Below are 13810 nucleotides of genomic sequence, written 5' to 3'. Positions count from 1 at the left end.
CGTTCGATAAGGTTCCCCACAGTAGGCTATTATACGAAATGCGGAGGAATGGGATTGTGGGAGACATAGCAGTTTGGATCAGTAATTGGCTTGCTGAAAGAAAACAGAGGGTTGTAGTTGATGGAACATGTTCATCTTGGTGTCCAGTTACTAGCGGCGTACCGCAAGGGTCGGTGTTGGGTCCACTGTTGTTCGTCATTTTTATAAATGACCTGGATGAGGGCTTAGAAGGGTGGGTTAGTAAATTTGCAGATGACACTAAGGTCGGTGGAGTTGTGGATAGTAACGAAGGATGTTGTAGGTTGCAGACAGACATAGATAGGATGCAGAGCTGGGCTGAGAGGCGGCAAGTGGAGTTTAATGTGGACAAGTATGAGGTGATACATTTTGGACAGAGTAATCGGAAAGCAAAGTACTGGGCTAATGGTAAGATTCTTGGGAGTGCAGATGAGCAGAGAGATCTCGGTATCCATGTACACAGATCTCTGAAAGTTGCCACCCAGATTGACAGGGTTGTTAAGAAGGCATACAGTGTTTTGGCTTTTATTAATAGAGGAATTGAGTTCCGGAATCAGGAGATTATGCTGCAACTATACAAAGCTCTGGTATGGTCACACTTGGAATATTGTGTACAGTTATCGTTACCGCATTATAAGAAGGATGTGGAAGCTTTGGAAAGGGTGCAGAGGAGATTTACTAGGATGTTGCCTGGTATGGAAGGAATGTCTTATGAGGAAAGGCTGAGGGCCTTGAGGCTGTTCTCGTTAGAGAGAAGAAGGTTGACAGGTGACTTAATAGAGACATACAAGATAATCAGAGGGTTAGGTAGGGTGGACAGGGAGAGCCTTTTTCCAAGTATGGTGATGGCAAACACGAGGGGACATAACTTTAAAGTGAGGGCAGATAGGTATAAGACAGATGTCAGAGGTAGTTTCTTGTTTTCCACGAATATTTGAGATTTAAATCTGAACTGAAACTGCCTCTTCAACTGCTAAAGCACAGGAAACATTTTGTTGTTGCTTGCTGTTCCAGACTTTTGAAATACATTTCCTGATAGCTTTCACATTATCCAAGTATCAATTTGTTAAATGAAAATAATTTTTGAATAACCTGAATGGATGAGAATGTGTATAGGGTATAAGCAAGCAAGGAATGAGTTAAGTTTTGAGAACATCTCTGGGGCACCCACACCAACCAACCCCACTGCCCTATGGATGAACACTTCAACTCCCCCTCCGACTTAGTCAAGGATATGCAGGTGCTGGGCCTCTTCCATCACTGAACCCTTACCACTGGACAGCTGGAGGAAAAATGCCTCACATTCTGCCTCGAGACCCTGCAACCACATGGGATCAATGTGGATTTCAACAGTTTCCTCATTCTACAGCCCCCCATCCCAGTCCCAAGCCTCCAAACCAGCACCACCCTCCTGACCTGTTTATCACCTTACTCATCTATCTGCTCCACCTTCCTCTCCGACCTATCACTTTCTCCCTCACCTTCACCTACCTTCTCCCTAGCCCCACCCCACTCCCAATTCTGAGTCCCTGGCCCACAAGCCTCATTCCTAATGGAGGATACCGTAGTTTGGCTCCGCTATAGCACGTATATACTTACATTTTAGATAGAAAACTAAACAGCCTCATTAATTCAATTCAATTATTCCATAAATCTAGACATAAAACCATATCCAACTTGATAGAGAATAATAATTTTTACTAAATTACAACAACGATTTTGCCACATATTAGTTCCTTGCATACTACACGCAGAATCATAGTCATACAGCACAGAAACAGTCCCTTCCGCCCAATTTGTCAATGCCAACCAGATTTCCTGAACTGAACTAATCCAATCCCATTTTCCTGAATTTGGCCCCAGATCTCACCAAACCTTTGCTACCCATGTACCTATCCAAATGTCTTTTAAATGTTGTAACTGTACCCTCCTACACACTTCTTCTGGCAGCTTATTCCATACACGCAGCAACCACTGTGTGGAAGAAGGTGTCCTGCACATTGCTTATAAATATCTCCACTCTAATCTAAGACCTCTAGTTTTGGAGTCCCCTACCCTGGGAAAATGCCCTTGGCTAGTCTTTCTATTCGTGCCCCTCATGATTTCGTAAACCTCTATAAAGCTCACCCTTCAGCCTTCCAGGCTCCCAGGGAAAAAAGGCACAACCTATCCAGCCTCTCCTTTTAGTCCCAGTAACATCCTTGTAAGTCATTTTTGCACTCTTTTCAGTTTAATTAAATCCTTCCTACTGTAGGGCAAACAATTGTATGCTGAACTCCAAAAGTGGCCTTACCAACGTCTTATACAGCTGTAACGTGACATCCAGAAACCAGTTTGACTCTGGGTTAAGACAGACTCCAAGACCTCATGCCTAAGATACCTTGTGTGACCATTGGTGTCACCTTTTATAGCAAAAACACTAAATTATCTCAGGAGAATGACTTGAAAAAAATTATGGGATTTGCACATTAATCAACTGAAACCTGCACCTCCATTCCAACTGATTAAAGATTTAAGAGCCATGTTAGGTGCATTCAATTCATTTGCCTGAGCTGTATGACCCTTTGATCTTTTCCTTATAAATTCTGTGTCTAAGGTCTTTCTTTCTCTCGCTCTCTCTCTCGCATCTGAAGCGGCAGCACTCCGAAAGCTAATGTTTTCAAATACCCATTGGACTACAATCTGGTGTCATGTGATTTTTGACCCTAACTGATGAAGGCAATGTGTCAAACATATTCTTCACCCTTTTGTCTACCGGTGACACCACATTCAGGAACTGTGCCTGCACCCCTCTGTCACCTTGTTCAACAACACTTCCCAGGGACCTAACATGAACTGTGTAAGTCCTACCCTGGTTTGCCTTACCAAATTACAACACCTCACATTTATGAAAATTAAACTCTATCTGCCATTCCGCAGCCCAGTTCATCAAGATCCCATTGTACGCTTAGATAGCCTTCTTCGCTGTTCACCATATCACCAATTTTGGAGTCATCTGCAAACTTTGTAACCATGCCTTTTATATTCTCATCCAAATTCATTATGAAAATGATAAACAACAGTGGACCCAGCAGCCCTTGCAGCACACTGGCACTCACAGGCCTCCAGTCTGAATAACCCCCTACTACCATCTCCTACCATCAAGCCAATTTTTTAATCGATTGACTAGCTCTGCCTGCATCCCGAGGGAGCTAACCTTACTAACCAATCTACCAAGCAGTATCTCGTGAAAAGCCTTGCTAAAGCCTATGTACTTAAAAACAATACCAAGTCATAGTCCAACAGGTTTATTTGAAAGTACAAGCTTTCAGAACACTCTTCCTTGGTCAGGTAGCTAGTGGAGCAGGATCATAGGACACAGAATTTATAGTAAAAGATCAAAGTGTCATACAACTGATGCAATGTATTGAACTAACCTAGATTGCTGCTAAGTCTTTAATCACTTAACAGGTTTCAATTGATTAATAAGTAAAACTTGAAAGAAGTTTTGGGATTTACATATTAATCAACTGAATCCTACATCCCCATTCTAAGTGATTAAAAACTTAGCAGCAATCTAGGTTCGTTCAATACATTGCATCAGTTGTATGACAACTTAATCTTTTACTGTAAAGTCTGTGTCCTATGATCCTGCCCTGCTAGCTACCTGACAAAAGTGCAGCAATCTGAAAGCTTGTACTTTTGGATAAATCTGTTAGATTATAACCAGGTGTTGAGAGATTTTTAGCTTTGTCCACCCCAGTCCAACACCAGCACCTCCACATCAAAGTCCATACAAACAATGTCTACTGCACTGCCTTGACCTACCTTCTCAGTCACCCCTTCTAAAAAACTCAATTTGTAAGACGCAATTTCCCATACATAAAGCCATGCTGACTATCCCTAATCTATCCTTGCCTTTCAAAATGCATGCAGATCCTGTCTCTCAAAATCCCCTCCAAAAACCTTGCCAATGCTGACCCTGTCTTATCCTTGGACACAGTGCTTGGCTTCCCACAATGTCTTGGGGTACACTTGATCAGATCCTGGGGATTTATCTACCTTTGTGTTTTAAGACCTCCATCACCTTCTCTTTTTTCCAGAAATCACTAATTTAGTTCCCCAAGTTCCCTAGCTTCCATGCCTTTCTCCAATGTAAATACTGACATGAAATATTCATTTAGGATCCCCACCCATCTCCTGAGGTTCCAAAAACTGATGGCCTTGTTGATTGTTAAGCCCTACTTTTTCCCTCATTACTCTTTTGCAATTAATATACTTATAGAATCAAATTGGACTTTCCGTTCCCCGGTCTGCCAAAACTCTCTCATGTCTCCTTTCTTCCCTCTTAAGTGTAAGATGATATCCGAGAACACACTGACAAATTAAGGCAAGAATACCAAATGCCTTCTTCAGCATCCAGTCTACTTCTGACACTACTTTCAAGGGATAATTACAGACACCCCTTAGTCTCTTTGTTCGACAATACTCTCCAAGGCCCTACCGTTAACTGTGCAAGTCCTCCCTGGTTGGTCTTATCAAAATATCCCCCAATAGTCAAAGGTTTTACTTGAACCCAACTGCCTATACTTAACATATGTCTCCTTTTGTCTTGACCAGAACCTCTTGTCATCCAGTGTTCCCTACTCCTGCTAGGCTTGGTCCTCACAAACAGAAACTTGCTGGCCCTGAACTCTCGCTCCTGATGAAGGGCTTATGCCGAAACATTGACTCTCCTGCTCCTTGGATGTTGCTTGACTGGCTGTGCTTTTCCAGCACCACACTCTTCGACTCTGAACTCTCATTACCACATTTTTTTAAAGTCTCCCACTTAACAGATATTGGTTTACCTGTAATGTGGAGGAGTCGGTGTTGGACTAGGCTGGACAAGGTCAGAAGTCAGATGACAACAGGTTACAGTCGAACAGATTTATTTGAAACCACAAGCTTTCTGAGTACTGCCCCTTTGTCAGGTGGCATGACAGAGTGGTGCACAGGCACAGGATTTATAGGCAGAGAGATGTAAAGATCATACAAATGGTGTGATTGGAGTGTCGACAGGCCAAACAATAGGTCGCTGCAAGTGTTCACAAGTGTCAGATGGTGCAAATAAAGTGTCAACAGCTGAATAACAAGTGAAGGGATCACCTCTAATCTGATTAAATGAGGCAGAGAGATAATTACAAAAAATTTAAAATAACGTGGTGGCGGAGACAAACCAAAATCACTGGAATAACAAATAAAAGTTGCACGCCGAGGATCTAACCAAAGTAATAAGTAATTCAAAACTCTACAAACTAAGGTAGAGAGCTCATAGCAATTTAACAAAGTGACGGCGTCAAAACGCAGTTAGGAAGATTTTTCAAATACAGAATAGTGTGGTGGGGTCATACGCAGCACAACATGAACCCAAGATCACGATTGAGGCAATCTTCATGGGTACGGAAGCTAGGGAAGTCCAGCATTGTGAGGTTAGTTTGAATAGGAGTCCATGTAATAAGATACATCAATGACATTTTCTCCCTTTGGATTCATGGAGAGGAATTACTGAAATGACTACATCACGATATCAACAAGTTTCAACATACCAGACTTACCACGGACTATTCTTCAGAATCCGTTTTATTCTTGGACACACAGATCTCCATCCAAGATGGACACCTCATTCTACTGCAAGCCCATGAATAACCTCATGATGCCACACTTTAACTTCTACCCTAAACGTGTGAAAGAAGCCATCTCCTACTGACAAGCCCTGCTCAGGATCTACTCAGATGAGGAGGACTGCGACAGACACAAAGGTTTTGAAAGACTCCCCCATAAAAACAGAATACAATGCTCAACTCATCGACTGCCATTTCCAATGTACAGCAGAAAATCACAACAACTTCCTCAGAAGACAGACACAGTATACTTCTGGGATGTTCTATGGTAGAACTGGTCCTCCTGGGAGCAGATGTGGCAGAAGCAGAGGAATTGGGAATAAGGGACAGCGTTTTTACAGGAGGCAGAGTGGGAGGTGGTGTAGTCCAGGTAGCTGTGGGAGTCAGTGGGTTTGTAGTGGATGTCCGCGTTGAGTCCATTACCAGAAATGGAGATGGTGAGGTCGAGGAAGGGGAGGGCTGTGTCTGATATGGTCCAGGTGAACTTGAGGTCAGGGTGGAAGGTGCTTATGAAGTTGATGAACTGTTCAACCTCCTCCTGGGAGCACGAGATAGTAGGTGCCCTCACTATTCACTTAACACTACATACAATTTGGTTTCTGTGATAGCAAGGAAAGCAAACTAACCTCATCCATTGTACATATACCTACTGTCACCAGGCAATTTTATGATCGAAACTGCTCCAGTGACAATCATAGAAATCAAAATATTTAACAGTAAGCCAAGGCAATTAGGACAGTCAGAAGAAATAAAGAGAGAGGATAGTGATGCCAAGTAGATGGAAGAGTTAAATATTAAATGAAAATTAAGTTGAGTAGGACAAAAAGTCAAAATCCAAGTAGGCCATTGGTTAACAAACAAAATACATTTGACAGCAAGAAATGAAAAGCTGAAATCTATAAGAACAAAAGACATAAAAATCCAAATAATACAGAAACTGGCTTTGACAAGTGAAACACTGCCTTGGATTCAAGTAGGACCAAGTTTGAGACGCTGGGTGCATTCCACCCATGATCCTCCACCATTTATTGCTCAACACCGAGGAAGAAATTGTAAGAGACTGCTATGTAATTGGTTCAGCAGACTTATATTCACTCGAGGGTAGTAATTTATAATATTTTCCCCGATATGTTTTTATTCATACTCGTCCACCCTTGCAAAGTAAAGCTTTGCACACAATTTCATCAGGTGCACTGGGAGACCATGCAGCACCATCACTGTATACAAACTTTTTAAAACAATTATTATATAATTAATGATACCTATTGCAATGTTATTTACCTGTGCATATTAATTTCCAATGAACAATAGGAAAAACTATGATAAAATTCCACAGATGACATAGAACACATTAGTTATTCATGAATAACTAATCTTTATCAGAATTGATTATTCTGTAATTGCACAAGAACTAACAATCAAGCTACCTTGCACTTTCAGATACCGACTGACCTGCAGTGCAATTCTAAACCTTTTCTCTGTATTTCTTAGCATGGACATATGGTCTATCAACCAAAAGCAAAGTGCTTTACCTAAGACAAAATCAACAGTTTGATAACAAAAAATTAACTGAAGAGCATAATTTATTCAGTAACTAACTGCTCAGAAGCAACTGTCCTGCTCAAATAAATCTAGAGGTACACAACAATAAACTGAAAACAGTAAACTACATTTACCAATGCATCGCTGGACATAAAAGTTCTGAGTTCAGAACTAGTCCATTCCATAACTAAGCGATGGCAACAAAAATGACACTCTACTGAATACATTCTGCCCTCAAACTTGCGTATAATTTGGAGATGAAAGGCACAATTTGGACAGAATACACGATACAAAGAGGACAGTTTCAGTTTCTATTACTGCTTCAGAGTAACATCCAGCGGCCGATTATTGGCACAAGTTAATCCACTCAGAATCAAAACACTGCATTTTTAATGCTTTTGTTTTAAAAATGGTATTCAACATACCAAGACCGTGAAACGTGCTTGAGAAGATGGTGGTGAAGTGTTGTTTTTCGAACTGGAGGTCTATGATCAGCAGTGTTCCACAAGGATCGGTGATAGGTCGACTGTTTTTTGTCATTTATAAATAATTTGGATGGGAATTTCGGAAGAACGGTTCGTAAGTTTGCAGATGACACCAAAATTAGTACTGTAGTGGACGGTGAAGGTGGTTACCGCAGAGTAAAATGGGACCTTGATCAGATTGACTGATGGAGTTTAATTTAGATAAATCGGAAGTGTTGTAGTTTGGAAACACAAAATCAGGCAAGACATAGACAATCCTGGGGAACGTTGCCGAGCAAAGAGACCAGACGTGCAGGTTCATTGACGCTCCCGAAAGTGGAGTTGCAGGTAAACAATGTAGCGTAAGCATCGAGTAGGAAATTGGGATGCCACGTTCGGCTGTACGAGACATTGGTTTGGCCAGTTTTGGAATACTGTTTTCAATATTGGTCTCTCAGCTAGACAAAAGATGTTGTTAAACTTTAAATGGTTCAGAAAAGATTTACAAGGATACTGCTTGGATTGAAGGGTTTGAGATAAAGGGAAAGGCTGAATATGCTGGAGGTAATTTCCCTGGTGCATTAGAGGCTGAGGGGGTAACCTTGTGGAGGTTTATAAAATCATGAGGGGCATTGATAGGGTGAATAGTCAAGGTCTTTTCCCCAGGGTGGGGAAAAGTAGAGGGTGAGAGGGGTAAGGTTTAAAAGGGACCAAAGGGCAACTTTTTCACACAGAGGTTGGTATGTGTATGGAATGAGCTGGCAGAGGAAGTGGTGGAAGCTGGTACGGTTACAGCATTTAAAAGGCATCTGGATGGGTATATGAATAGGAAAAGTGGGATGTGGACCAAATGGGACTAATCTCTAGCCGTCATGAACGAGTTGGACCGAAGGGTCTGTTTCCGAGCTGTAAGGTCCAATATTGAGCAGCATCCTCTTTACTTGAAGCAGAGAGATGGGGACTTCCCTTTGATGGACCCTCACCTCACCCAAGCCCAAGTGTAACCCTATCCCCTCCACACTCCCATCCCGAACACGCGGCCCAAAGACAGAAAGAGATGGGGGGGGGGGGGTGGAAACAGAGAGAATGGGGGAAGTCGGCTACTCACTGCAACCCACAGGCCACCCCAAACACACACACACACAGCCCCTTCTCGGTCCGCGGCGGTGGGGACAGGGGCTGCTCCCTGCCGTTTACCTGCTCCCCGCTCCAGCCTGAGCCTGAGCCTGAGCCTGGGCCTGGGCCTGAGCCTGGGCCAGGCTCCGGCTCCATCCCCGTTCGCGGTTGCTCGCTCTGCAGCGGCCTCAGCACCTCCTCCGCCGGACTGGGACTGCGGCTCTCTCCCGGGACCACGGCGCCGTTCGCCGCTCCCCGTTTGCTCTTCTTCCGCCGGGCGGCAACTTGTTTCTCCTCGGCACAGCTCATCCCCAGCTCCGATCCCACTCCCGGTTCACTCCGGTACAAACCCACTCAAGCTCCAGGGAAACAGACTCCAATATGGCGGCGAGCGAGCGGAGGTTGGTTGGTGGGGGGGAAAGAGAGGGTGACTGACGTCAACCGGAAAGCAGGCAGGAAAGCGGCCTCCATCTGTCACAAGTGAGGGCACAGCGGCGGTCGCCATCTTTCATACAGGCAGCAGGTCATCCAATTCAATCCAGCTCGGTTTGCAGTTTCTTACAGGAAAGTGAACACAGCGCAAAGAGCAAAAGGAGATGGAGACCTTAAAACATTTCAGTACTGCCAAGCATGCCATGCTGACAGTTCCTCCCACTACAAAAAAAAGTCCTGATTTACACTTGCCCACAATTGATTTTTCTCACTGTTTCAGTACCACATCTTGTTTTGATATTTTCTCTGTTACACACCACCCCACTACCACTCCAACATGTGATTCCAACGCTTCAGGGAGGAGGTTTGGTTCTCCCGCTTTAGCCTCAGTCCTTTTAAAAACCATTCTTATACCTCTTCCTCAACCTTCTCGACTGCAGTCTGCATCTCCTGCCCATTTTATTTTGTAGTTCATGTCACTCCATTGTTGTAAAGTTTTAAACGAAAATAGCCCCAATTTTTCGAGTGTTTCTCAATATTCATATTTTGACATACCAGGTAGTATTCTAATAAAACTACACTGTAAATTCGCTATCATTTCCAAGACCAGTCAACTTTCTGATCCATTATGCCCCATAAAATAGCTTGACCTTGCTTTGGACTACCCCCGGCCTCACCTTGGCAGATTCAGTCTGGGTTAACTGCCTGAAAGACAATGATAAAGTCACTGGCTGATTGGCAGTGATGAGATGCACCTTGGCTTCACTGTTCGTCAAAAAAAAAGGACAGTGCATAAATATCTTGAAACACACAACAAAAGAAACTTTACAATGTATTTCTCAACACCATTAATTTACAGAGATTTAAATCCAGAGGAATTACACTTCTGTATGAAATTTTAAGTTCTGCTTAATGATTCTTCATAGTTTCTTCCCTGTGAAATGTATGTCTTCTCACATGAATACTCTCAAAACAATGATCTTTATAAGCTAGTAATAATTTGCAGTGTCAAACCAAACTGCCCTATTTGGGAACCGCCCAAAGTAAACTTTTCCAGTGAGTTGACTGTTTTCCCTGAATTGTCCTGAACTCCAATAAGGAGGGAAACAAAAATTGTTTCTGACCCCTAAAAACACTAAATCTCTGGGTTTTCTAAATTAAAAATCAATCCCTGATTATTCTGAACTGGAAATGAATGTAAGGCCTTCAATGTTTACTCTATTTGGTGCAAACTATGACAGTATAAACAACTTTTCATCAACACTTGTTGTCTGAGCAATGCTGGTCACTGATACCAAGAACTCTGATCTTGGTTTTATTTTGAAGAAAACCTCCATTGAAGTGAACCATATTCATCTGCCTCCATGTTAAAATTCACCTCCTCAATATGAATGTCGAATGAAAATAGAATTAGATTCATTGTGATATGTACTTAAATAAGTACAGTGAAAAGTTTACAATTCACCACTTATGGCGCCATCTTAGATGCAAAGATCTAAGTTCTTAAGTACAAATTCTTAGGCAAAACAATTTAGAATAATAAAGAAATAAGAAATCAAGCATTACAGACCAAAGAAATAAATTAGAACAATTCAGAAATTAAAAAGTTTACAATAACAATCTTTCTCACACAGTCCACTCTGGCACTGAGGCTCCAGACCACACTGGGCTTCATCTTGAGGCCAGGAGACTACTCTGGAATGATCTTGAGGCCGGAAGTCCATGCTGATGCCACGCTGATCTGAAAGACTGTCAAGCCAGGCAACCGAGAGACTGTCACACTGAGTCAGAGACAATCACGTGAGCGAAGAAGTAGTGCAAACGTGGCATGGCAAAAATCCAAGTCCGCACTGGGGCCAGAAGTTCAGGACATCATCAAGAACAATGAATGAAGAAAACACGAAAGAAACGGAGGGAACGTTGGCTGAGGAGTTCTACGAAACTGCCATCTTGGAATGAAGCATGGTAACACATATAGAAATATGACATCTTTCATCAGCACAGAATGAGGATGTGCTCCAAAACAATCCATACACCTAGCCAAGCTGTTCTCGTACAGTAATAACCCAAGCATCTATTCATCCGTGGAGAACCCAGAGTTCTGGAAAAGAGTGATATTGGAACCAAAATATTAACTGTTTCTCTTTTCACAAACGTTGTCAAACTTGCTGAGTTTCTCCAGCAATTTCCATGTTTATTGTCTATGAATCCACATTCAGTAAGAGGTCCAACCCTATTCTACAGGCTCACTAAACTCCTGGAAAGGAAGAACTGCTTACTGTTGTGGTTGAAATGCTAAGTTCTTTAATTAGTTTGAAATTGTTATAAATCTCTACAGCAGGGCAATAAAGTTGTTTTTATGATGTTAGTTGCCAGCTTTAAAACATATATATTATTGTCCCCATAATACTACCTCCAAGATAGAACTTTGCAATCAAATATTTGGACTTTAGACTGCCACAATGGTGTTACATGAAATTGCTAAATTTAGCTTGTTTCTCCTACATGATACAATGATATCAGCAACTCATGAACCCAAGTTATAACAGAACTCAATTAAAATTGTTTCATGACCACAGATCTTAACTCTGGATCAGCTACAGACATAGTGAACTTTTCATTGAAACACAGATAAAAAGTACACACAGCTAAAAGGTGACCAAGAAATTCTGGGCAATGTAACGAGTGACAATCTGAAAGGCTTGTGTGGTTTCTCATCAGTGTCAAGGTAGACCCTAAAATATAGTACTTGGCAGTTCAAGGAAGATTCAAAGAGAAACCATCAAAGAGAGAAATGCACTGCAAATTGAACCATAATCTCCTGTGAGTTCTCTCAGTCTGTAATTGTAATGGGAGAAAAGTCTGGGTGGGAGACAGATTTATGCTTTTCCCTTTGAAGAATACACAAGAACTGAGGTTGAAAACCATTTTCAATCCTGGACTGTGTGCACTAGTGGTGGCAGGTGTGTGCTGTAAGTGCTATAGCTGAGAAAACCCCTAGTTCTTCAGGAAAAATGAGATCTCCATAAGACACAGTAGCAGAAATTAGGCCATTCAGCCCATTGAGTTTGCTCCGCCATTCAATCATGGGTGATAAGTTTCTCAACCCCATTCTCCCCGTAATCTCTGATCCCGTTGACAATCAAGAATCTATCTACATCTTAAGTATACTCAATGGCCTGGCCTCCACAGCCTTCTGTTGCACCACTCTCTGGCTGAAGAAGTTTCTCCTTATCTGTATTCTGAAAGGTCTTCCCTTTACTCTATGGCAGTGCCCTCAGGTCCTAGTCTATCCTACCAATGGAAACATCTTCCCAACATCCACTCTGTCCAGGCTATTCAGTATTCTGTAAGCTTCTATTAGATTATTCCTCATTCTTCTAATCGCCATAGAGTACAGACCCAGACTCCTCAAATATTATTCATATGTTAAGCTTTTCATTCCTGGGACCATTTTCATCAACCTCCTCTGAACCTCACTCCAGGGCCATTACTTCCGCCCCGAGATATGAGGCCCAAAACTGCACACAATACTCATCTGACCAGAGCCTGATAGAGCCTCAGAAGTATATCCATGCTTTCATATTCAAGATCCTCTCAAAATAAATGCCATCATTGCATTTGCCTTCCTAACGATTGATTCAACCTGCAAGTTTACCTTCAGAAAATCCTGGACTAGAACTCCCAAGTCTCTTTGCACTTCGGACTTTTGAACTTTCTCCTCATTTAGAAAATAGTCGCGCTTGTATTCTTCTTACCAAAGTGCATGACCTCACACTTTCCCATATTGTACTCCATCCGCCTACTCTCCTAACCTGTCCAAATCATTCTGCAGCCTCCTGCCTCCTCAATACTACCTGTTCCAATACTTATCTTTGTATCATCTGCAAAATTAGCCAGAATGCCTTCAGTTCCTTCATCTAGATAATTCATGTATAATGTGAAAAGTTGTGGTCCCAAAACTGATACTTGCGAAACAGCACTTGTCACTGGCTGCCATCCTGAGAAGGACCCTTTTATCCCCACTCTCTGCTTTCTGCCAGACAGCCAATCTTAGAACATAGAAAAAATACAGCGCAGTACAGGCCCTTTGGCCCTCGAAGTTGCGCTGATCCAAGCCCACCTAACCTACACTAGCCCACTATCCTCCATATGCGTATCCAATGCCCGTTTAAATGCCCATAAAGAGGGAGAGTCCACCACTGCTACTGGCAGGGCATTCCATGAACTCACGACTCGCTGAGTAAAGAATCTATCCCTAACATCTATCCTATACCTACCACCCCTTAATTTAAAGCTATGCCCCCTCGTAATAGCTGACCCCATATGTGTAAAAAGGTTCTCATGGTCAACCCTATCTAAACCCCTAATCATCTTGTACACCTCTATCGAGTCACCCCTAAACCTTCTTTTCTCCAATGAAAACAGCCCCAACTGCCTCAGCCTTTCCTCATACGATCTTCCTACCATACCAGGCAACATCCTGGTAAACCTCCTCTGCACCCGTTCCAGTGCCTCCACATCCTTCCTATAGTATGGCGACCAAAACTGTACACAATACTCCAGATGCGGCCGCACCAGAGTCTTATACAACTG

At 42.5% G+C, this 13810-nt stretch overlaps 1 protein-coding gene across 2 annotated transcripts in view; it reads right to left on the bottom strand.

Moving 5' to 3' along the window:
* The window catches only part of fam193b (family with sequence similarity 193 member B), a 91940-nt gene extending 82754 nt beyond the window's left edge, over positions 1–9186 (bottom strand). For both annotated transcript variants that reach the window (XM_072591235.1, XM_072591236.1), the window contains exon 1: positions 8864–9186. In XM_072591235.1, the coding sequence (XP_072447336.1) occupies positions 8864–9091 (228 nt within the window). In that variant the 5' untranslated portion in view covers positions 9092–9186. The remainder of the gene's footprint in view (positions 1–8863) is intronic.
* Between the last annotated feature and the right edge of the window lie 4624 nt (positions 9187–13810).

Source organism: Chiloscyllium punctatum, chromosome 20 (genome assembly GCF_047496795.1).
Source record: "Chiloscyllium punctatum isolate Juve2018m chromosome 20, sChiPun1.3, whole genome shotgun sequence".
Classification (NCBI taxonomy): Eukaryota; Metazoa; Chordata; class Chondrichthyes; order Orectolobiformes; family Hemiscylliidae; genus Chiloscyllium; species Chiloscyllium punctatum.
This window is presented reverse-complemented; position numbering and strand designations above follow the sequence as displayed.